General features: G+C 45.2%; 1 protein-coding gene across 1 annotated transcript in view; it reads left to right on the top strand.

Moving 5' to 3' along the window:
* Positions 1 to 24,094, top strand: part of mapk8ip3 (mitogen-activated protein kinase 8 interacting protein 3) — a 179,866-nt gene that overhangs the window by 34,565 nt on the left and 121,207 nt on the right. The window contains exons 6-8 of the mRNA XM_043711093.1: positions 15,273 to 15,420; positions 22,201 to 22,435; positions 23,440 to 23,545. Coding sequence (XP_043567028.1) covers positions 15,273 to 15,420; positions 22,201 to 22,435; positions 23,440 to 23,545 — 489 coding nt within the window. The remainder of the gene's footprint in view (positions 1 to 15,272; positions 15,421 to 22,200; positions 22,436 to 23,439; positions 23,546 to 24,094) is intronic.

Genomic DNA, 24,094 nt, shown 5'->3' with positions numbered 1-24,094 from the left:
CGCCTCATCTTCCGCCTAGGAATCCTCCAACCACAAGGGATGAACTCGGGTTTCACCAGTTTCCTCATTTCCCCTCCCCCCACCTTGTCTCAGTCAAATCCATCGAATTCAGCACCGCCTTCCTAACCTGCAATCTTCTTCCCGACCTCTCCGCCCCCACCCCCGTCTGACCTATCACCCTCACCTTGACCTCTTTCCACCTATCACATTTCCGACGCCCCTCCCCCAAGTCCCTCCTCCCTACCTTTTATCTTAGCCTGCTGGACACACTTTCCTCATTCCTGAAGAAGGGCTTATTCCCGAAACATCGATTCTCCTGTTCCCTGGATGCTGCCTGACGTGCTGCGCTTTTCCAGCAACACATTTTCAGCTCTGATCTCCAGCATCTGCAGACCTCACTTTCTCCCCTTAGGAGGATGTACACAGGAAAGTTAGGGCAGGCTAATCATTGGCAAATGGAATTCGAACCAGATCAACGTGAGGTGATGCACTTGGGCTGACAAGATGAGGGGAATACATGATGAATAGTAGGTCCCTGGGAAACACTGTCCACTGTATACCACTCCCTTAAAGTATCAGGGCAAGTGGATAAATTGGTTAAGAAGGTATATAGTATACTTGCCTTTCTTAGCCTATTCAGAGAGTTTAAGAGCAGTCAGGTTATTCTGGAACTGTATATAATGTTGGTTAGGCCGTAGCTAGAGGATGATGTACACTATGGAACCCAGGGATAGGACAGCACTGGCAAGAGTGCAGAGGAGATTTACCAGGCCTGGGCTGGAGAGTTTCAGCAATGAAAAAAGACTGGTCAGATTGAGGTTGGTTTCCTTAGAGCAGAGGAGGTTGAAAAGGGAAACGATTGAGAATTATAAAATTATGAAAGGCATGGTCAGGAAGCAGCTTTTCCTTTGATGGAGGGGGCAATAGCTTTAGAGGGGATGTGAGGAAAAACGTTTTCACGTGGAGGATGGTGGGAATGTGGAACTCCCTGCCTATGGGGTGGTAGAGTTAGAAACCTTCAAAACATTTTAGAACTTCTCAGATGTGCCCTTGCAATGTGAAGGCCTAAAAGGCTATGGCCAAATACTGGAAAATAGGATTAGAATAGTTAGGGTGTTTTTGACTGGATGGGATGAAGGGCCTTTGTTCTGTATTGTGGATCTCTCTGATTCAGACTCTATTGTTGATGTCCAGTGCTTAAGGACATGGGTCAGTAGTGCAGTATGGGTGTGATCTTCTACCTGTTGTTACTTTGTGGGGGTGGTTGCTCTTTGAAGGGAACTGATGTAATCTCATGAGTAAAGGAACAAACTCGTTTAGTCTGTATTGTTCCTCTAAGCAACACTGTGCAGTACTTCGCACTGACAGGCTTACAGGCATTGATGCACATATTGCACAAACAATAGGCTGTAATAAATATAGTTTGCCCAGTGTCTGCATTCCCACTGCCTTTCAGATTTTTTTGTTCCACATGCATTAACATTGGTATTCAAGTGTTTCTGCATAATGATCCAGAGTCCCATGCCCTTCTGATGATGTGCCAACTCTGCACTGAAACGTAAGAACCCTAGGGAATACGACATGTTGTCTTGCCCTCTGGAAACGTCGTCTTGCAAGACATTATTCCTGGAACTCAATGGGAAATTTACTGATGCTTGCGTTGTGCATTTAGTAGGAGCATGGAGGAAATCCTGAAGAAACAGATGTCCATTAATGTTCCACTGGAGTTACTGTGGGAGATGGGGCAATTACTGATTCAATTTCAGAGCTCATACGTATTTTGCCACATTAAGTGTAATTTGTACAGTTGTGCTTTTTAAAAATTGCAACCCCACTACTTGATCATCTTTTAATAATCCCCTTTTGTAGATCACTATCCAGACAGAATCCGCTTTCCAACAGATTACTCGTGTCATCTCATGGAGTAGAAATGTTATTTTCTCTTTACTTTGGTATTTCATGTGGGTTGTCCTCATGAGTGTGAGACAACAAAAGCTTTGGCAGAATCTGTCCTTTCTCAGCTTTACTCAGTATTCACCTTTGGTATAAAAATAAATCCTTCTATGTCCGTGGACGAACTTCCTGAATTTGCGCAGCTTCTGTATCCCTGGCAAGCTGTATATCCAAACTTATGAAAATTTGTTTGGGGGGCGGGGTTGGTGTAAACATTCAGTGTTTAAGGCAACATCTGTGTACAAAAAGAAGAATGGTCAGGCCCGTTCTTTGATCTGAAATTAGGACATAGAAAAGATGGTGGGACAGGTGATGCGTCACAGCTGCAGCATGTGGGAGTTCCTGGATGCCAGTTTGGTCCAGAATAAATATGTCTGCAGCAAATGTTTGAAGTTCAAGCAGCTTTGACTCCGGGTTTGGTACATCAGGAAAGGGGAGGGTGTCTGCACCCTTTGTAGCAGGAGGTAGCCAAACCCTTTAGGATAGTGTCTTTTGTCAGGTGCTAGGGACAGAAAGAACTGGATAAGGGCAAGGTTTGAAGGGTTATGAATTAACTGACTGTGGCACTGTGATACAGGAGATCATTCAAGAGTGGGACATTATGAAGGAATGCAGTGGTAGCAGGGGACAGTATAGTAAGGAGGTGTGATCTGTTTTCTGCAGAAAAGAGCACAAAACCAGAGAGCTATATTGCCTGCTGGTGCCATGGTTCAGGATATCTGCTCAGGCCTGGACTGGAGCCTGCAGTGGGAGTGAGTAGAACCAGTCGTTGGGGTCCTTGTAGGTACTAATGACATTGGCACAACAGGGAAGGCTGGAGAAAGTGAGGACTGCAGATGCTAGAGATCAGAGTCAAAGAATGTGCTGCTGGAAAAGCACAGCTGGTCAGGCAACATCGAGGAACAGGCGAGTCGATGTTTTGATTCCTGATGAAGGGCCTATGCCTGAAATGTTGACACTTGTGCTCCTTGGATGCTGCCCTGACTGGTTGTGCTTTTCCAGCAGCATGCTCTTTGACAACATTGAAGGCAGTTTCTATATCAGGAACTAAGAAATAAGAAGCAGAACCTCAAAGGTGATACCCTGTGTTATTGCCTGAGCCATGTGCAAGTTGGCACAGAGCAAATCCGATTAGAGAGATGGCTTAAAGGCTGGCATGGGTGAAATTGGTTTTGATTGGTGAGACGCTGGCACCAGTACTGGGGAAGGTGGGATGTGGGACAGTTTGCACCTGAACTATACTGGGGGTGACATCTGCAAGAACTGAGGAAGTAAAGAGGATTTAAACCAAATAATGGGGGCAAGGCATCAAATTTGGGAAGATGTGGTAAGGTCAAAGAGCAGAGTCAAAGTTATTAATAAGGGAAATGATAGCATGTAGCAGGATGGGATAGACAGAATGAATCTAAGATGAAACCAATTGCTAACACTAACACCAGGACAAAAGACCTCATACCCATCATGTGCTAGACTAACGTAATTTACAAGATTCCACGTAAGGACTACACAAAACATTATATGGGGCAAACAGGTAGACGACTAACTGTGCATCTATGAACACCAATGAGTCACTAACACCATGACCAGCTGTCTCTAGTAGCCCCACACACAAATGACAGGGACCATAAATTCGACTGGGACAATGCAGCGATCATAGGACAAGCCAAGCAGAGGACAGCCAGAGAATTTCGAGAAGCATGGCACTTAACCATGGACTCCATCGGCAAACACATTGACCTGGATCCAATGCACCAGCCACTACAACGAACAACTGGAACTGGCAACTGGAAGCAGCAGAATCAGAACCGAATAAATTCCAGAGGACACTGTACAGTGTGTGCATTCAAATATAAACAGATGAGCCAAGTAGTATGCTCTAGAAGTCATTATTGATACGTGGCTGCAGGATGACTTTGGGACCTGAATTTTCAAGATGTTTTGGAAGGACAGGGAGTTAGTAAAATGTGATGGGCTGTTTGTGAATGACAATATTAGCACAATAGACAACGATTTAGTGGTATGGTGGCTCAGCGGTTAGCACTGCTGCCTCACAACGGCAGGGACCTGGGTTTGATTCTAGCCTCAGGCGACTGTCTGTATGAAGTTTGCACACTCTCCCCTTGTGTGGGTTTCTTCCGGGTGCTCCAGTTTCCTCCCGCAGTCTAAAGATGTGCGGGTTGTGTGGATCAGCCATACAAACTGCGCCATAGTGCAGGGATTTTGCAAGCTTGGGTAAGCCGGCATAGGGCGGTACTGGGGGGATGGTGGGGGGGTACTCTTTGGAGGCTACCGTACTGGACTGGATGGGCGGAATGGCCTGCTTCCGTGCTGTAGGGATTCTCTGATTCTATAGGATGACATAAGTTCAGGAAACCCTGATGTGGAAGCAGTTTGAGTACAGATGAAAAATTGTAAAGGCAGGAAGTCACTTGTGGAAGGAATGTACTGGTCCTGACAGTAAACACATAGTAAGGTGAAGCACAAAGGAGGAAATAATGAGAGCTTGTCAGAAAGGCAGGGCGCTAATCCTGGGAGATTTTAATCTATACACTGATTGGGAAAAGTCAGTAAAGTTAGCTGAGGTAAAAAGTTTATAGTTTGGGGACTGTTCCTTAGAACATAATATACTAAGGGGAGGATGAGGCAACCAGGGCTAACAAGGGAGGTCAGAGACAGCAAAGCAGCAAAAGGGAAAAGGTGCAATGTGGTGAAGGTTAGTGGGACGCTAGAGGATTGGAAAGCCTTTAAAAAATAGCAGAGGACAACTGTAAAGCAACAAGGGAGGAAAAGATGAAATATGAAGGTGCGCCTGCTGGTAATATTAAAAAAGATTGCAGGAGTCTTTTCAGATGTGTTAAAAGGTGAGAGAGAAGACATTGAATGCTTGAAACCAAGGCAGAAGAGCTAGTAATAGAGACCAAAGAAATGGTGGGGGAACTGAATGGGTACTTTGCATCAGTATTCACAGTGGGACACACCAGTAAGGTACCAGAACTTCAAGAGCTGGGGCAGAGGCGAGTGTAGTGGTCATGACTAAAGGGAAGGTGTTGGGAAAGCTGAAAAATGTGAAGGTGGATACATCACCCTGAGTAGATGGACTACACTCTGGGGTTCGGAAGGGGATTATAGAGGCACTGGCAGCGATCTTTCAGGAATCACTGGAGCCAGGGAGGGTCCCAGAGCAATGGGAAATGGCTAATTTTGCATTGCTGTTTACAAAGGGAGGAAGGCAGAATACTGGAAACTATACATTGGTTAGCCTATCTCAGTCATTGCTAAGATTTTTTTTTAAGAGTCCATTTTTAAGGATGAGATTGCAGAAATGTATGGTAACACAGGGCTGAGTCAGCATGGCTTTGTCATGCGGAGGTCATAGTCGAAGAGTGTGGTGCTGTAAAAACACAGCCGGTCAGGCAGCGTTTGAGCAGGAGAGTCAATGTTTTGGACATAAGCTCTTCAACCTGATGCTGTCCTGCTCCTCGAATGCTGCCTGACCTGCTGTGCTTTTCCAGCACACTCGACTCTGATCTCCAGCATTTGCAGTCCTCACTTTCTTGGGGGGGGGGGGGGTCATGCCCGACAAATCAGTTAAAATTCTTTGAGGTGGAGATGAGCAAGTTAAACAAATGCTAGCCAGTGGATGTGATCAATGTGGAGTTTCAGAAGGCCTTTGACACAGTACTGCGCAGGAGGCTGTAAAGTAAGATAAGAGGCCATGGCATTTGGGGCAAGGTACTGGCTGACTGGCAGAAGGCAGAGAGTAGGGATAAAGGGATCTTTTTCAGAAGTCCTACAGGGTTCAGTGTTTGGACCACAACAAGTCATGTTAGACATTAACCATCTTGATGAAGGAACTGTGAGGGCATTTTTGCTAAGTTTGCAGATGACATAAAGATGAAGGAGCAGGTAGTGTTGAAAAAGTGCGGGGAAGCTGCAGAAGGACTTGGACAGACTAGGAGAATGGGCAAAGAAGTGACCGATGGAGTACAGTGTGGGGAAAGTGTGAAATTATTCCCTTTGATAGGAAGAATAGAGGCATAGACTATTTTCTATATGGAGCACAACTTTGGAAATCTTATGCACAAAGGGACTTAGGCCTAGTTCAGGATTCTCTTGAGGTTAATATGCAGGTTCAGCTGGAAGCTAGGAAAGCAAATGCAATGTCAGCATTAGTTTAGGGAATACAAGAGCAGAGGTGTCCTACTGAGACTATCAAAGTATCTGGTCTGCATTTGGAACACTGAGTGGGTTTGGGCCCCATATCTAAGGAAGGACATGTCGGAGTTGGAGGGAGTCCGGAGGAGGTTTATAAGAACGATCCTAGGGATGAAAGGTTTCTCATATGAGGAGCAGTTGAGAACTCTGGGTCTGTATTCAATGGAGTTTAGAAGGATATGGGAACTCTGATTGAAACTTACAGATATCTGAAGGACCTGGGTAGATTGGACTTGGAAATGGTATTTCCACTGGTAGGAGAGACTAGGACTCTGGCACAGCCTCAGAGAGAAGGGACAACCCTTCAGGGGTGGAATCTGTGGAACTCAGACCCCGCAGTCTTCTGTGGCAAAGTCATTGAGCGTCTTTAAGACAGAGATATATAGAGACACATGAGATACAGAGGGATTTGGGTGTCCTGGTGCATGAATTACACAAGGTTAGGGTGTAGGTACAGCAAATAATTAGGAGAGCTAATAGAATATTTATCATGTGTTGCAAGGATAGTTGGATATGAGAGGAGGGAGATTATGCCTCAGTTATACAGGATCCTGGTAAGACTGCATCTGGAGTACTGTGTACAGTATTGGTCAGAATATTTGAGGAGCAATGTAAGTGTGTTGGAAACAGTTCAGGGAAGCTTTACCAGACTATACCTCAAATGAGTGGGTGGTCCTCGAAGGACAGGCTGGGCCTAAATCCTCTAACATAATTGAAACATTATTAGATCCTGAGGAGACTTGACAGGGGTGGGGTAATGGGGGAGTGGAAAGGATGTTTCCTCTTGTGGGAGAATCTACAGCTAGGGGACACTGTTTAATAATAAGGGGGTCACCCATTTAAAACTGAGATAAAATCATAGAGATGTACAGCATGGAAACAGACCCTTCAGTCCAACCCGTCGATGCCGACCAGATATCCCAACCCAATCCAATCCCACCTGCCAGCACCCGGCCCATATCCCTCCAAACCCTTCCTATTCATATACCCATCCAAATGCCTCTTAAATGTTGCAATTGTACCAGCCTCCACCATTTCCTCTGGCAACTAATTCCATACACGTGCCACCCTCTGTGTGAAATGTTGCCCCTTGGATCTCTGTTATATCTTTCCCCTCTCACCCTAAACCTATGCCCTCTAGTTCTGGACTCCACGACCGCAGGGAAAAGACTTTGCCTATTTGCCCTATCCATGCCCCTCATAATTTTGTAAACCTCTATAAGGTCACCCCTTAGCCTCCGTCGCTCCAAGGAAAACAGCCCCAGCCTGTTCAGCCTCTCCCTATAGCTCAAATCCTCCAACCCTGGCAACATCCTTGTAAATCTTTTCTGAACCCTTTCAAGTTTCACAACATCTTTCTGATAGGAAGGAGACCAGAATTGCATGCAATATTCCAACAGTGGCCTAATCAATGTCCTGTACAGCTGCAACATGACCTCCCAACTCCTGTACCAATAAAGGAAAGCCTACCAAACGCCGCCTTCACTACCCTATCTACCTGCGACTCCACTTTCAAGGAGCTATGAACCTGCTCTCCAAGGTCTCTTTGTTCAGCAACACTCCCTAGGAACTTACCATTAAGTGTATAAGTCCTGCTAAGATTTGCTTTCCCAAAATGCAGCACCTCACATTTATCTGAATTAAACTCCATCTGCCACTTCTCAGCCCATTGGCCCATCTGGTCCAGATCCTGTTGTAATCTGAGGTAACCCTCTTCGCTGTCCACAACACCTCCCAATTTTGGTGTCATCTGCAAACTTACTAATTGTACCTCTTATGCTCACATCCAAATCATTTATGTAAATGACAAAAAGTAGGCGACCCAGCACCGATCCTTGTGGCACTGTTGAGAATCTTTGGAATTCCTTTTGGATGCACAAACTTTAGATGTTTAAAAGCAGAGGTCAATAGATTCTTGATAACCAAGTGGATGAGGATTTGAGGTTAAAATCAGATCAGATGTGACTTCGTCGCAAGCTTGAAGGGTGGAGTGGCTTACGCTCCTGGTTTGTACAAACAGCTGGCTCGGTTAAGAGAAAACGAAAACGGTAATGGACTAATGTGGTTTCTGAATTATAAAATTCTGCCAAAGACTCATTTGCCCTCTATCCAGAGACAGAAGGTTAAATGTGGGGCATTACTGACAGGTATTATGAGTGTGTGTTCATGGATAATTATACATGAATCTGGAGCATTCCAGAAGGAATTGCTGGCAAGTATTTTTGATGGGAGGTGAGTAAAGTGGATAATATGCATTTGCTGATTAATAATGGAACCAGAAATGAGTTTTAGAAAGCTTAAGGAATCCTTGGTCAATGTGAAAACAAGGGTAAGTACATTCATCCTTGCAACTACTGCACCAAACCTGGTACAGATTCCCTGCACCTGATGTTTCACATCTTTTGGTGATTTCAGTATCCATCTCTATTCATTGTTCCCTCTGACTAACTTTACTTCCTTGCCTCGACTTCTCCATCTGGCACAGTGGCTCAGTGGTTAGCTCTGTTGCCTCTCAATGCTAGGGACCCGGGTACGATTCCAGCCTCTGGCGTCTGCTTGTGTGGAATCTGCACATTCTCCCCATGTCTGCGTGGGTTTCCCCCCACAGTCCAATGCAGGTTAAGTGAATTGGCCCATGGGAAATTTCCCTGTAGTGCCCAGGAATGTGTAGGCTAGGTGGATTAGCCATGGCAAATGCATGGCTTCAAGAATAGGGCGTGTCTGGATGGGATACACTTCAGAGGGTTGGTGCAGACTCGATGGGCTGAATGGCCGCCTTCCATGCCTTCTGTGATGTAAACTTTGACAGAGAGACATGGCAGGCTCGAAACATGAACTCTGTTTCTTCCTCCCAGATGCTAGCAGACCTGCTGAGTTTCTCCAGCATTCTCTGCATAGGAAATGTATAAGCTCTTCGGCCATTACCATTTTCACACTCCCTCAACCTTGCCATCTCCATCCCTGAAGAAGGGCTTATGCCTGAAACGTCGATTCCTCTGCTCCTTGGATGTTGCCTGACCTGCTGCGCTTTTCCAGCAACACATATTTCAGCTCCCATCTCCATTCATGTCAGTCACCAGTATCAGCAACTCTGACCACATAGTTGCATCACTTACTTTGCATGCCCTTGTATCCTCTTGCAATTCCATTCACATCCCAAATGCATTTTTAAATAGCAGCTGCAACTGTGTGCAGTAAGGAGGATTAGGAAAGTTTTATTTCTTGTTTATCTCAAAGGTATAAGATTCGGGAGCTCCATTGGTCTGCACACCTAGCGGGGCAGACTGGAGGCGCTGAGTTGCCTATGCCTGCTCCTAGTTCTTATGTTCTTCTGAGACATCAAAGAATGAGAGAGAGAATAAACTAATGAAGCTGGTGAGCATATCAAACCTGTAAACCAAATGTATGCCCCAGTACAAGCATTTCCCTTCAAAGAACAAAGATGCGGTTATATTGTTGAATTCTTTCAGAGTTTTGGAAAGATATCACGTGGAATTCTGAAATTCCAAAGAGAAATAAAGAATCCGAAGGATGTGCTATTGCAGACGTTGAGATAGAGGCTGGTGTTAACTTTCAGAGCTCTGGTCAGTGACTGGTGACCGACTGCCAGGAATTTGGGTCTTGAAATTGCTACTCACTTTGGTGATTGTGGGAATTGAAAGCACAACTGGTGCCCTACAGTTTGGGGATGTTATCAGTCACAGGAAGCTGACAATGTTCTCCACACTGTCATTTCAGCACATTATTGTTTCAGGGAAATGGAACACTTGAACATGTTTCCTTCAAATGGGCAGCACAGCAGCTCAGTGGTTAGCACTGCTGCCTGTCAGTGTCAGGGACCCGGGTTTTATTCCACCCTCGGGTGACTGTGTGCAGTTTGCGCATTCTCCCTGTGTCCACTTGAGTTTCACCTGGGTGCTCCGGTTTCCTCCCACAGTTCGAAGATATGCAGGTTAGGTGGTTTGGCCATAGTGTTGTGGGATGGCCATTGCTAAATTGCCCATAGTGTTGAGGGATGTACAGGCTAGGTGGGTTAGCCATGGACAATGCAGGGTTATGGGGGGGGGGGGGGGGGGTTCTGGTTGGGATTGCTGTGGACGCATTGGGCAGAATGGCCTTTTTTCACATTGTGTAGGGATTCTATGCTTCATTCTGGCGAGAAAGTATCTCCTGATTGCAATCAGAAAGCAGCACCTTGTATCCTTGACTCTCACTTTGCTGTACAGAGTTTGTACTTTCACCTTTGCATGGCTAACAGAATATGAAATAAAATGGTTGATTGGCTGGACTGCTTGCACTTTGTGAAGAGTTGTTTGACTGGCTTGACGGCATTTTCTGCTTTATGATTGGACAGAGATGAAGATATGTGTTTAAGTCTCCAAGTCTTGAAAAACGCAGCAGATTCACATGATGTGAACCTCAGAGGCAGGGCCAGCATTTATTGTCCATCTGTAATTTCCTTGTAAAGGGGAAGATGAACCCCTTTCTTGTTTCTGTCCTGTGTATTGTAGATAAGAGTTCTGATCGGAATGCCATGCTTCTAGGAATTCTTGTGCGTACCTCTGTTTGGCTTGTCCTAGGATGGATGTGTTGTCCCAGTCATAGAGGTGTACAGCACGGGAACAGACCCTTCGGTACGAATTGTCCATGCTGACCAGATATCCCAACCCAATCCAGTCCCACCTGCCAATACCTGGCCCTCCAAACCCTTCCTATTCATATACCCATCCAGATGCCTCTTAAATGTTGCAATTGTACTATCCTCCATCACTTCCTCTGGCAGCTCATTCCATTCAAATACCACCTTCTGAGTGCCCCTTAGGTCTCTGTTATATCTTTCCCCTCTCACCCTAAACCTATGCCCTCTAGTTCTGGACTCCCCCACACCAGTGAAAATACTTTGTCTATTTATCCTATCCATGCCCCTCATGTTTTTATAAACCTCTACAAGGTCACCCCTCAGCCTCCAACCTTCCAGGGGAAACAGCCCTAGCCTATTCAACCTCTCCCTGTAGCTCAGATCCTTTCTGAACCCTTTCAAGTTTCACAACATCTTTCCGATAGGAGACCAGAATTGCACGCAATATTCCAACAGTGGCCTAACCAATGTCCTGTACAGCTGCAACATGACCTCACAACCCCTTCACTCAATACTCTGACTAATAAAGGAAAGCATACCAAACGCCGCCTCCACTTTCAAGGAGCTATGAACCTGCATTCCAAGGTCTCTTTGTTCAGCAACACTCCCTAGGACCTTACCATTAAATGTCTAAGTCCTGCTAAGATTTGCTTTCCCAAAATGTAGCACCTTGCATTTATTTAAATTTGCCTCTATCTGCCATTTCTCAGCCCATTGGCCCATCTGATCAAGATCCTGTTGTAATCAGAGGAAACCTTCTTCGCTGTCCACTACACCTCCAATTTTGGTGAAATCAGCAAACTTACTAATTATATCTCATGCTCACATCCAAACCATTTATATAAATGATGAAAAGTGGTGGGCCAGTATCGATCCTTCTGACACTCCACTGGTCACAGGCCCTTCCTTATCTATATGTAAGGATACTAGTGAGAGAGGGTCATGTTGTTTTGTGGCTAGTTGATGTTCATGTATCCTGGTGGCTAGTTTTCTGCCTGTTTGTCCAATGTAGTGTTTGTTACAGTTCTTGCAAGGTATTTTGTAAATGATGTCAGTTTTGCTTGTTGTCTTTATAGGGTCTTTCAAGTTCATTAGCTGCTGTTTTAGTGTTTTGGTGGGTTTGTGGGCTACCATGATGTCAAGTGGTCTGAGTAATCTGGCAGTCATTACTGAGATGCCTTTGATGTAGGGGAGAGTGGTTAGGGTTTCTGGACAGGTTTTGTCTGCTTGTTTGGGTTTGTTGCTGAGATCAGCAAACTGTGTTCATTGGGTACCTGTTCCTTTTGAATACTAAAGACTCTGGCCACAAAAAGACATGGCCCACTATCATTAGTATTCTTACATACAGTTGAGGAAGGACATCACTTCAACTGGGACAACACATCCACCCTAGGACAAGCCGAACAGAGACACGCATGCGAACTCCTTGAAACATGGCATTCCAACTGGAACTCTATCAATAAACACATCGACTTGCACCCATTTACCACCCTCTGAGAAAAAGAACAGGAAATGACATCACAGCAAATGACCTCACCAACCCAAGGAAACCTAAACATATAAATAGAAAGTGGGTCAGTAATGCCAGTGCTTCTCCGGAGGCTCACTGATGTTCTCTAGTATGATGACGAAATGTCTGAAAATAAATCTTCCAGCTCAGCAAGCAAACTTACATCCAAAACCTCAACCTGAGCTGCCAATCTTCTCAAAACTCACTAGTTCAAAGGAGATGTGAGGGGCATGTCATTTACATGGAGTGCGCCTGGAATGCACAGCCAGTGGTGGTGATGGAGGCAGAGATGATAGGGGCATTTAAGGGGCTTATAAATAAGCACATGAATAAGCAAGGAACAGAGGGATATGAACCATAGACAGGCTGAAGGGATTAGTTTAACCTGGCATCATGTTTGGTACAGCACCATGGCCTGAAAGGCCTGTTCCTGTACTGTACAGTTTTGTGTACTCCTGCAACAGTCATTGTTTGAGAACAGCTCTTTAGACAGAAGATAGGGGTTGACTTTGTGATGTGAATGGTACTTTCAAGAGGGTTGAAATTCATACTGAGTCATTGGAGCCAGTGAACTGCAGGTCATGGACCTGGTATTGGATGCTGTCCATGGTGCTGAATGTGACAGTGAGCAAATGTCCACCGGTATTTCTGATGTGGAAATCAGAAAAGAGTAGTTGCAAAAAGCATTCATTAGTCTGTTCCACTAACTCTGCTCCCAGAACTAGAATAAGGCACATGAAAAACTTGAAGTAGTTTTGGGGCAATGGTTGAGGGGATTGGGGATCAGATACCTCATTCAAGATCAGCTATCACCTGGGTGCAAACATACTTACAATGGGAGACCAATATAGGAAAGAGAGAGTATTTTAAAAGGAGTAGATCTTGCACCTATTTCTCTTAATGATTATGAAAGATTTAAAGGACCATTACCTCACTCCTAATGTAAAAGTGTCTAAACTTTCAAAAAGAGTGTTTTCTGATCTGAAGCTAAAACCATGGAAGCACTGGCAGTTGGGAAAAAATGTGCTCACCAGGATGAAGGAATTTTCCTGTTTTACTGGAGTTCTGACATTTCATTGGGAATCCCACACTTTGTAATTAGATTACTTACAGTGAGGAAACAGGCCCTTCGGCCCAACAAGTCCACACCGACCCGCCGAAGCGCAACCCACCCATATCCCTACATTTACCCCTTTACCTAACACTACGGGCAATTTAGCATGGCCAATTCACCTGACCTGCACATCTTTGGACTGTGGGAGGAAACCGGAGCACCCGGAGGAAACCCACGCAGACACTGGGAGAATGTGCAAACTCCACACAGTCAGTCGCCTGAGTCGGGAATTGAACCCGGGTCTCTTCCTGATCTCCGCCTCACCCTCCATGGCCCTTTGCTTTCCTTTGCATGTACATAATCCAACAAGGTCATGTTCTGTTGGTAAGGAGTTCAAATACTGAGGTCACTTTGGTGGTTTGGTGGAAATACATTGGACCTCCTGCTAATGTAAACAAGGAGAAAAATAATGTTTCTTGTCAAAGTTCCATTTGAAATTGCCTAGGAGCATTTGAATTTTACTAAGGATCATAAAAAGTGCCATAATTTATTGGCTCCTCAAACTTCAGTGACTTTGTCATTTTGTTTGGTAATATGCACACGATTCCTCGTCTCACAAGATTTTTGGACCTTCACACCCATCCCTGCCTCACTAAGCAAAAATTATACCTACTAGACCACACCTTCAATGGGTGGACAGAACAATGAGACTAACAGCTATAAAGTTCAGTTCTGATATTCTTGTGTTTGCAGCGTTGAGTTGCATGCCTATGAAGACATTGTGTGTGACATTCTGCTCTCTAATTCAATGCAATCTGATGCCCAAAATTGTTTGCATGGAACAATAGAATGGTACCAGAGTGCATTTACTCTTCACATAATTAACCAAAGATCTGAGTCCAGACTTAGAATAAGAACATGAAAAGACAAACAGGAATAGGCCATCTGGCCCGTTGGGCCTGCTCTGCCATTCAATAAGATCATGGCTGATTCTTTTTGTGGACTCAATCCACTTACCTGCCCACTCACGATAACCCTGAATTCTTTTACTGTTCAAAAACCTATCTTTGCCTTAAAGAAATTCAACGAGGTAGCCTCAACTGCTTCAGTGGGCAGGGAATTCCACGGATTCACAACCTTTGGATTAAGAAGTCCCTCCCCAACTCGGACCTAAATCTGCTCCCCCTCACGTCCCCTAGTTCTTGTTTCACCCGCCAGTGGAAACAACGTTCCTGCTTCTATCTTATGAATTCCCTTCATAATTTTGTTTCTATAAGAATTCCCCCTTCATTTTGTCTAAATTCCAAAGAATATAATCCCAGTCTACTCAGTCTCTCCTCATAAGTCAACCCCCTTCAACTCCAGAATCAACCTAGTGACCCTCCTCTGCACCCCCTCCAGTACCAGTACATCCTTTCTCAAGTAAGGAGACTAAAACTGGAAAGAGGAGATTCTCTTTCACCATGAGGTGGAAAGACATCATCCTCCACTTTTCACTGCTACATTTAGTGGAGAAATGATGTGATGTGGTTATCCAGAGTGTTCTTGATGACTGTATTTTTTGATATTTTGGGACACTACAATGTTTTGATGTGATCATTATTGAATGATTTGCCTACAGTATTTATTGTTGTGATTATTTGAAATTGGAAATTCTTGCATTTGTCTCAATGTGTGAAAAATGGAAAGCTTTCGCAACCATTATTTCTTCAGTATCTCTCTATTATCAGTAGCTGTGATAAAGCTTAGAAAGCAATGACGCAACCTGTGCATATACTGAGCCTTGCAATAGCAAAGTCTATACAGTCATAATGGCTAAACAACAGTCTCAATGTCTTTGAAGAATGTGTGAGTTGCTGGTAAACATGAAACTTCAATTGCACATTGTTGCTCTTTCCTAGTAGGAAGGAACGGCCGAATACTCTGGGCCCCCTCTTCCCTGTGCTGGACGGGAATCTCCGTGGACAGCAAGTTGGTCGTATCACTCCTGGTTCTGACAATTGGCATTTGAGTGATCTAAGTCAGCCCCCATCTAATGGTAGCGGGAAGGTGAGTGAATCTTGGGCACACAGACAATGAACCACCTGGGCTTTAATTCCTAATGGAAAACATTGTAGACTTTGAACAGGAAATTGTCATGGTTTTAGTGTTTAATATTTCCCCTTTTAAGCTCCTTTCCTGTAGTGAACTACAGTATCCTGCAGAAGAATGAGATTTTCCAGGTTATGGGTCATGTTTCTGTTTTTAGCAGAAATGAGATTAAGCTGTGTGGCTGTGATATATTTTCTTATTTCCATTCTAAGTTCTCCTCTGATCTATATCCATTGAACAGTCTTAACAAGTGACTAAAGCCATACTAAGTGCAATTTCCACCTCTGCTTGATCTGTTGACTCTGGAGCTGCATATTGCATTCTGATAACAGTTGTATGTATGTCTCCTGTATGCATTTCTCTAACTACAAGGTACACACACATGGCGACTGGGAGGCAAGGGATGGTTGTTGTAGTATGAAGAGGGAAGTTGGATGGTGAGGTGGCCATTGCCTGCCTGATTTATAGTGATTCTGTCACGGGAGGGTAGGTCGGTGGGCAGCCTTCTGCCAGGGGCTAGCTGAGGCCCTATACTGGCAACTCTGAGCCAGTGAAGGGACCTCCCCCAGTCCTGCGACTGGTATTCCCCAGGGCTGTGTCTCCTGTCAACCCCTCGATAGGATCAGAGGGCATGAGCACACTTTATAAAAGGTTATGCCCATAAACAGGTTGGCACCAGTAGTGCTGGCAGGGGGTACTGTGTGTATTTTCTACTTACTTGCCAAGAGCATTTTAAATGTGTCAATAGACATTTTTTTTCTATAATATGGACCTTGAATGGGAGCAGGTACAGGTTGTTACTGTGCTGTAAAGCTTTAATTAGGATCATTTTACTTTACCCCATTCTGGAAATCAGCCCAAGAAGAAACCGACTCGATGTTGGTGTTTTTGACTCTTATTGCTCCTTGTATCTTGATGCTTTCTGATCTCCTCCTGCCTGTTTGGTTTCGTCCGGCAGGCTCCTATTCATTTTATTTGCCATCTCTGACTCTCCAATCCAATTGTAGCCTTCTAATTTCAATTTCCTCAATGGCTCAGCATTGAGACCTGACATTTATCACTTCACATGCACATTTATCTCCAGACCATTTGACGCTGCCGTTCTTGTTAATTGGAGTTACCAAATGGTGCGTTTCTGTCCGTGCTGGTCAGTGATCACAGGAAGAATGATCCAGGCATAAAGGAAGGAACAATGGGCTAGAAATTGGCCAGTGCTGATAAAGGCATGAAGAGGTTGATGTTACTGCAGCAACAAGCCTGATAATGCCTACTCCCAGCGAGCTGTGCCCTGCCTGTGGTGCTTCTAGAGGGAGCTAACACTGCTCAGGTGACTGATTTGGGCAAAGTGTTGTGCTCGAGGGGACTGGCGGGATTTCGAAACAGACTGGTGGCTGCAGCCTGCTGTAGTGCTCCAGATCGAAGAGAGATGCTCACGTCCTTGGCTCCACAAAAAATATACGCAAGATCCTTTTTTTAGTATGACATGGTGGCGTAGGCCCTCCAACTCAGCGGCTGTTGTAACTTGCACAAAGACATCGGACTCTGTGCTACCTAACTGGGGAACAACGATAATCATTACAGATAATCCCCATGGCCAATTAAAGCAGCAAGAATGATAGAGCCTAACGGGGGCTGTTTGGCCCATCGGAATGCATGCTGGTTCTTGATGGAACAACTCTGGTATTTCCTGCTCACTGCCTCCCAAACCCTCCACCCCCCCCCAAACTTGCCGGATAGCTCTTAGTCCTTTGTCCTCAAACTCTCGTTCCATTGGCAAGTAGGAGCAACGTTTCTTTGTCTAACTCATCTAAGCTTGCCATCATCTTATATGTTTTGATCAAACTCCTTTGCTCCGAGGTGAGCAGTATCAGCTTCTCATCGCTGGCATCTCCTTGTCCCAGGAATCATCCTGATAATCCCTTCTAAACCCTCTCTCGGACTTTCACGTCCTCACAAAAGGACCTGACCTGGAGACACACTACCTGTGGGCTATAAAGGTTCAGCCTAACTTTCTTGCTGTTGAACTCGATACCTTTATTTACAAAGCTCAAAATCATCAGGAAGAATGGTCCAGGCATAAAGAAAGGAACAACGGGCTAGAAATGGGCCAGTGCTGATAAACGCATAAAGTGTTACTGACTTTCTTGTCTCTCTCCATCACCACCCACCCCAATTTCTGAGCAAATTAAGTCCCCTGGTCCCCTGTGAGGAGCTGCATGCTATCTAAAACTGTGCCATTGGGTTTATAATTGTCTTTTCCGATACCCTCTGCCGAAGTACATTATCTCACATGTCTCTGTATTAAATTCCATCTGCCATTTGTCTGCGCCCTCTGCTAGTCTATAATTGCCCTGTTGCAGTCAGTTGGTGTCACTTTTACTGTTTTTGCTCTTAACATCTCTGTGATACCAAATATGTATGATGCAGAAGGAGGCCATTCAGCCCATCATGCCCACACTAGTTCTATTTCCTAGTGCCAATTTACTGCTTTCCCCCCCATTTCCCTGCCACCATTTCTCTCTAAATAATTATCCAGTGTTCCTCTTGAATGCCTCCATTTAAACCTGCCTCCTCCACGTTACCAGGCAGTGCATTCCCCACCCTAACTACTCCCAGTGTGAAACTGCTTTTTCTCACATCAACCTTGATTTGTTTGCACGTCACTTTAAACCTATGCCCTCTCGTTCTCCCTTTCTTTTATGATCAGGAACAATTTCTTCCTAGCTATGCTATCCATCTCGCTCATGATTTTGAAAAACTTTCATCAAATCTTCTCTGTCTTTGTCTCTCCAAGGAGAACAGAGTCAGTCCTCCTATTTGAGGTCTCTCATTCCTGAAACCATTCTTGTAAGTTGCTTCTACCAATAGCATCATTGACAATTTTCCAATTTTAATCTGTACTCCAATTCCAGGTTTATAGAATTACAGAAATTTACAGCAGTTAGGGAGACCATTCAGCCCACAGTGTCTTTACTGTCTGACAAGTAGTCAACCAACCTAAACCCACTTTGCAGCATTTGGCCCCATTCTGTCTAATCTTTCCTTGTAACTAAAGTTAGACAATACTGTCATAAATCTTCTCCATCTCCTACAATGTGTGTCTTTCCTATAATGTTGCAGCCATGACAAAAGCCCGGAATTCCATGCTCAAAAATTGGTGTGTCTCGTCTCTTTTTTTTTTAAATGCTCCCAAAACCTAGCATCGATGTGGAACAATTTCTCCCCAATGACAGTTTTATTTCCCCTATTAACCAAATTGGAATGTTTCTTAATCACACACTGTTCCAGATAATAACCCATCGCAAACTGTTCCAATAAACCCGTGTATGAATGAATAACTGTCAACTCTGAGCTTAAACAAAAGTAACTTATTATTGCAAGTTATTTATGCTTTGGTTAATGATCTGGATGAGTTTTACCAGGAATTCCACAATTTGCTGTTCTGGAAAGAGTTGTTCTTGGGTATGGAATTTAAGACTTTCTGAAATGAGATACATTTCATCAAAACATTTCATCTTGATGCATCTGGATATTCACAGGAATGCAACTCTGAGAGGAAAAGCAAGTTCTGTGGTATTTCACATTTTTGGCGATATGCCCTGACCAATCAGTGTTTACCTGCCTGGTTTAAAGCAATTAAACTGAATTTAATTAAATTTAAACAAAGCCTGGCAGTTAACATCAATCAGCATGAAGAGGTTTGTTATCCATGGCAACACCTCCACCAGTTGGAGATTGGTTGAGAAGAAATGAGCAGTCTCCTGTCACGCAGACTAAATGTTATTTTTCTCTTGTATTTGTACTTCTTGCAAAATGTTCTATTCAGTGCAAGAAGAGGATAGTATGGTGGCTCAGTGGTTAGCACTGCTGCCCCACAGCGCCAGGGACCTGTGTTCGATTCCACCCTCAGGCAACTGTCTGTGTGGAGTTTGCACATTATCCCTGTGTCTGTGTGGGTTTCCTCTGGGTGCTCCAGTTTCCTCATGCAGTCCAAAGTTGTGAAGGTTAGGTGGATTGGCCATGCCATATTGCCCATAGTGTCCAGGGATATGCAGGGTGACAGGGATAGTGCGGCTCTGGCTGGGATGCTCTTCAGAGGGTCAGTATGGACTTGATGGGTGGAATGTCTGCTTCCACACTGTAGGGATCCTGTGATTATATGAAGGAATGTTTCAACAAAATATGTCCTTTTTAGAAAAAGGAATATTCTGGGACTAGCAGAATACTTTGGTAAACTCCAGAAAACGTAAAACAGACTCCACAGAAGCCTCTTTGTATCACTGTCTGCTCTGTGGATCAGTCTGACATCTATTTCATGTGGTTGACGATGCCCATCAGCGCATCCTCTCTACTTCACACACTACTGCCCTTGAACCCCACCCTCCCAACAAGGACAGAAACCCCCTGATCCTCACTTTTCACCCCACCAACCTCTGCAAACAGCGCATTATCCTCTTCCACCTCCGCCACCTCCAAACAGACCCCACCACCAGAGATATATCTCCCTCCCCACCCCATCAGCATTCCCTCTGCGACTCCCTCGTCACGTCCACAACCCCCACCCACCCATACCCCACTCCCAGCACGTTTCCTTGCCACTGCGGGAAGGGCAAAACCTGCACCCACACCACTCCCCCTCACCTCCGTCCAAGGCCCCAAGGGATCCTTCTACATCCATCAGAAATTCACCTATACCTCTCCCAATGTCATCTACTGCATCCATTGCACCTGGTGTGGTCTCCTCTACATCAGGGAGACAGGACGCCTTCTTGCAGATCGTTTTAGAAAACATCTCTGGGACACCTGTACCCACCAACCCCACCGCCCCGTGACTGAACACTTCAACTCCCCCTCCCACTCCGTCATGGACATGCAGGTCTTGGGCCTTCTCCACTACTAAACCGTTACCACCCAACGCCTGGAGGAGGAGCGCCTCATATTCTGTCTGGGACCTTGCAACCACCCGGAGATAAATGTGGATTTCAACAGCTTCCTCATTTCTCTCTCCCCCCCACATTATCCCAAGCCTCAAACTTGTCCATCACCGTCCCCTCTGACCTATCACCTTCTCCCTCACCTTTGTCCACCTATCGCTTTCCCAGCTACCTCTCCCCAACCCCATCCCTCTTCCATTTATCTCTCAGCCCTGACCCACAAGCCTCATTCCTGATGAAGGGCTATGCCCTAAATGTCGATTCTCCTGCTCCTCGGATGCTGCCTGACCTGCTGTTCTTTTCCAGCACCGCACTCTCGACACTGGCATCTATTCATGTCTTGGGGACATCTCTTTTTAAATTTGAAGCTGCTTCCTGACAGAAACAGAGGGCTGTGTATTTCTTTATATGTTCACGTGTTCACCCTCAATCAGCTGAGCTCCCCACCTCTCCGTGGTCTTCTCTCTCTCTGCTTATCTGAAATCCCATACTTCGACTGGGCACCCTGAGATTCCTGTTGGCAATGGTGTGTCCCATTTCCTCTACTTTGGGAAAAAATCAGGGGAGTAGACAGAGTTCAGGCTGTGCTGCAGCTGGAGCTCAGACCTGGAATGTAATGTGGACTTAATAAAACTGTTGTTCCTGGTGTTACATTGATGCTGTTTCTGGGAAGAACCCAGTCAATGTGCTTTTCCAGCACCACTCTAATCTTGACTCCAATCTCCAGCATCTGCAGTCCTCCCGTTCGCCAATGATAAACCTGGTAAGTTTATGCATTTTGGAATTGACTCTATTATACAACATGGATATTAGTGAATGGAACTTTCTATTGCTGCTAATTGTGTATCACATTGATATTCTAACCTCCCACCCCAGTTGTCCAGTTACTTTGCCTGGTTACAGTTTCTGGCTGATTCCCATGCTGTGTTCTAACAATAGGCATGGCACCTTTTTGTTTATTTTAGATAGTTTGAAATAGATTGAGGCTCTCAATTCACCTGCTGGTCACAACTCGCTCGCGCTTGCTCGCGCTCACTCTCTCGCGTGCTCTCTCTCTCTCGCGTGCTCTCTCTCTCTCGCGTGCTCTCTCTCTCTCGCGTGCTCTCTCTCTCTCTCGCCTCGCTCTCTCTCTCGCGTGCTCTCGCTCTCTCTCTCGCGTGCTCTCGCTCTCTCTCTCGCGTGCTCTCGCTCTCTCTCTCTCACTCGCGCGCGCTCTCACTCACTCTCTCGCACACCTCTCACTCTCTCTCGCACACCTCTCACTCACTCTCTCGCACACCTCTCACTCACTCTCTCGCACACCTCTCACTCACTCTCTCGCACACCTCTCACTCACTCTCTCGCACACCTCTCACTCACTCTCTCGCACACCTCTCACTCACTCTCTCGCACACCTCTCACTCACTCTCTCGCACACCTCTCACTCACTCTCTCGCACACCTCTCACTCACTCTCTCGCACACCTCTCACTCACTCTCTCGCACACCTCTCACTCACTCTCTCGCACACCTCTCACTCACTCTCTCGCACACCTCTCACTCACTCTCTCGCACACCTCTCACTCACTCTCTCGCACACCTCTCACTCACTCTCTCGCACACCTCTCACTCACTCTCTCGCACACCTCTCACTCACTCTCTCGCACACCTCTCACTCACTCTCTCGCACACCTCTCACTCACTCTCTCGCGCTCCTCTCACTCTCTCGCGCTCCTCTCACTCACTCTCTCGCGCACTCTCTCGCACTCGTCACACTGAAGATGGATCTGCATTTGATCTGTGTTTGTAACTTTGTCTTGCAACAGGATGATACCTTGGAGTCTGGCCAGTCGTCTGCTGCTGCCACCCCAAGTACTACAGGGACCAACTCCAACACACCAACGTCATCCGTCCCTTCTGCAGCTGTCACTCCGCTAAACGAAGTAATTAATCCAATCTACAACGGGGACGGAAAAGTCAAGAACCAGCGAAAGCGGGCGAAAGGTAATAGCAGAAACATGGAAGTCCAGGTCAACCAGGAGATGAGGAACGTCAGCATAGGTGAGAGAATACTCCTGCTCCCTCCTTTATCTGTGCTCACTGAGTTGAGGATTGCCAGTATTGAGCACAGGAACATTTTCCAGTGTGAAACCCAGTTGTCGTGCCCAGAATTGCAAGTTCAGAGTGGGCTGATATTGGTTATAGCTTCAGCCATCTTCTTCTGCTTTGTTAGACCAGCATCTGATAATTGCTCCCTGACACCCATTGCAAACCTACTTCTAAGTTTGCATTCACAGATCTTGGTATTCGAATGCATACACCATCTATTTAAATCCACTAGTTAAATTAGATTGCTACTTGGTTTTTACTCTTGAACGCTTGTGATAACTCTCAATACAGAATACTTTTCTGTCACTTGGATGATCACCTTGCAGTTTGTAGTTATACTCCAGGATGTTGTTTTTTTACATTGTGACACTCCTTGCTATAATTCTGACATTCTTAAAAATTGATGGAGCTGAGCTTCATATCACCTCTGAGCTTAAACTCTTAATTATATTGCAATCTGATAAATTAGAAATTTTGTGGTGTAAAAATTGATTTTATTAGTGGGTGAACATTCATTGGAATGGGATTCAAATTTGTTAGGAGTGCAATATTTCTGATTGCAGATTGTCCATGCATTATGCACCTCACCTGATTTTTGCTTTTCATTGAAACCAATGTCCCAAAGTGTTTCCGTGATACTATGGGCGACAGAGCAATTAACCCTGGTTAAAATAAATGGATTCCAGGTACTAGAATGTGAAATAAATGTATTCACTGCCACTTACTAATTATCTTGAATACTGTAACACTCTGCTATATTACTCACTGTGTGATATACCACTTCTTTCAATATACTACCCAGAAGCACCATTATCAGTAAGTAACCCTTCAATCCACCACTCTCTGATCTCCCAAGGCCGGCTTAGTTCAGGTTTACTTGCACAGAACATTGAGATTCAGTAGTTTCACGATGTATCTGACCATGAAATTAATTGTACCCTTGAAATCATTTGCAGGAATGGGGAGTAGTGACGAGTTGTCGGATCTCCAGGAGATTATTGATTCAACACCGGAACTTGATATGTGTCACGATTCTCGCTTTGAAGGACGTGGAGGCAACAGGTAGATTTGCGGCTGAACACGTTCAGTCAAGGGCAGTGTGATTTGAGTGAGGAGCGTATTCTGATAATGGGGTCAGGTTTCCTGTCCCTCACCATGTGCGAAAGCGATTATATTTGGCCTTGACAGTGATTTTCTCTGGGAAGTGTTATAGAGCCCATCCTTGTTGCTATGGCAACAAGGAAGCCTAGCATGTTTCCATCCTCCAGGTGTGCGGAGTGTTTCTTAAATGGTCAGACGTTGGAAAGTGGAGGTTTACAAAGGGACTTGGATGTCTTTGTGGCCAATTTGCTGAAGGCTAACGTGTAGGTTCAGCAAACTATAGGGTGGGCTAATGGGATGTTAGTCTTTATCGCAATTGGAATTGAGTACAGGAGTAGTGAAGATATGCTTCAGCTGTACAGGAGCTTGATTAGACTGTACTGGAGTACTGCATGCAGTTCTGGTCGTCTCCTCTCAGGACAGAGATTATTACCAGAGAGGGGGGGTGCAGTGAAGGTTCACCAGACTTTGAGCAAACTGGGCCTGTATTCTCTAGAATTTTGAAGAATG

This window comes from Chiloscyllium plagiosum, chromosome 21 (assembly GCF_004010195.1).
Source record: "Chiloscyllium plagiosum isolate BGI_BamShark_2017 chromosome 21, ASM401019v2, whole genome shotgun sequence".
Lineage (NCBI taxonomy): Eukaryota > Metazoa > Chordata > Chondrichthyes > Orectolobiformes > Hemiscylliidae > Chiloscyllium > Chiloscyllium plagiosum.
This window is presented reverse-complemented; position numbering and strand designations above follow the sequence as displayed.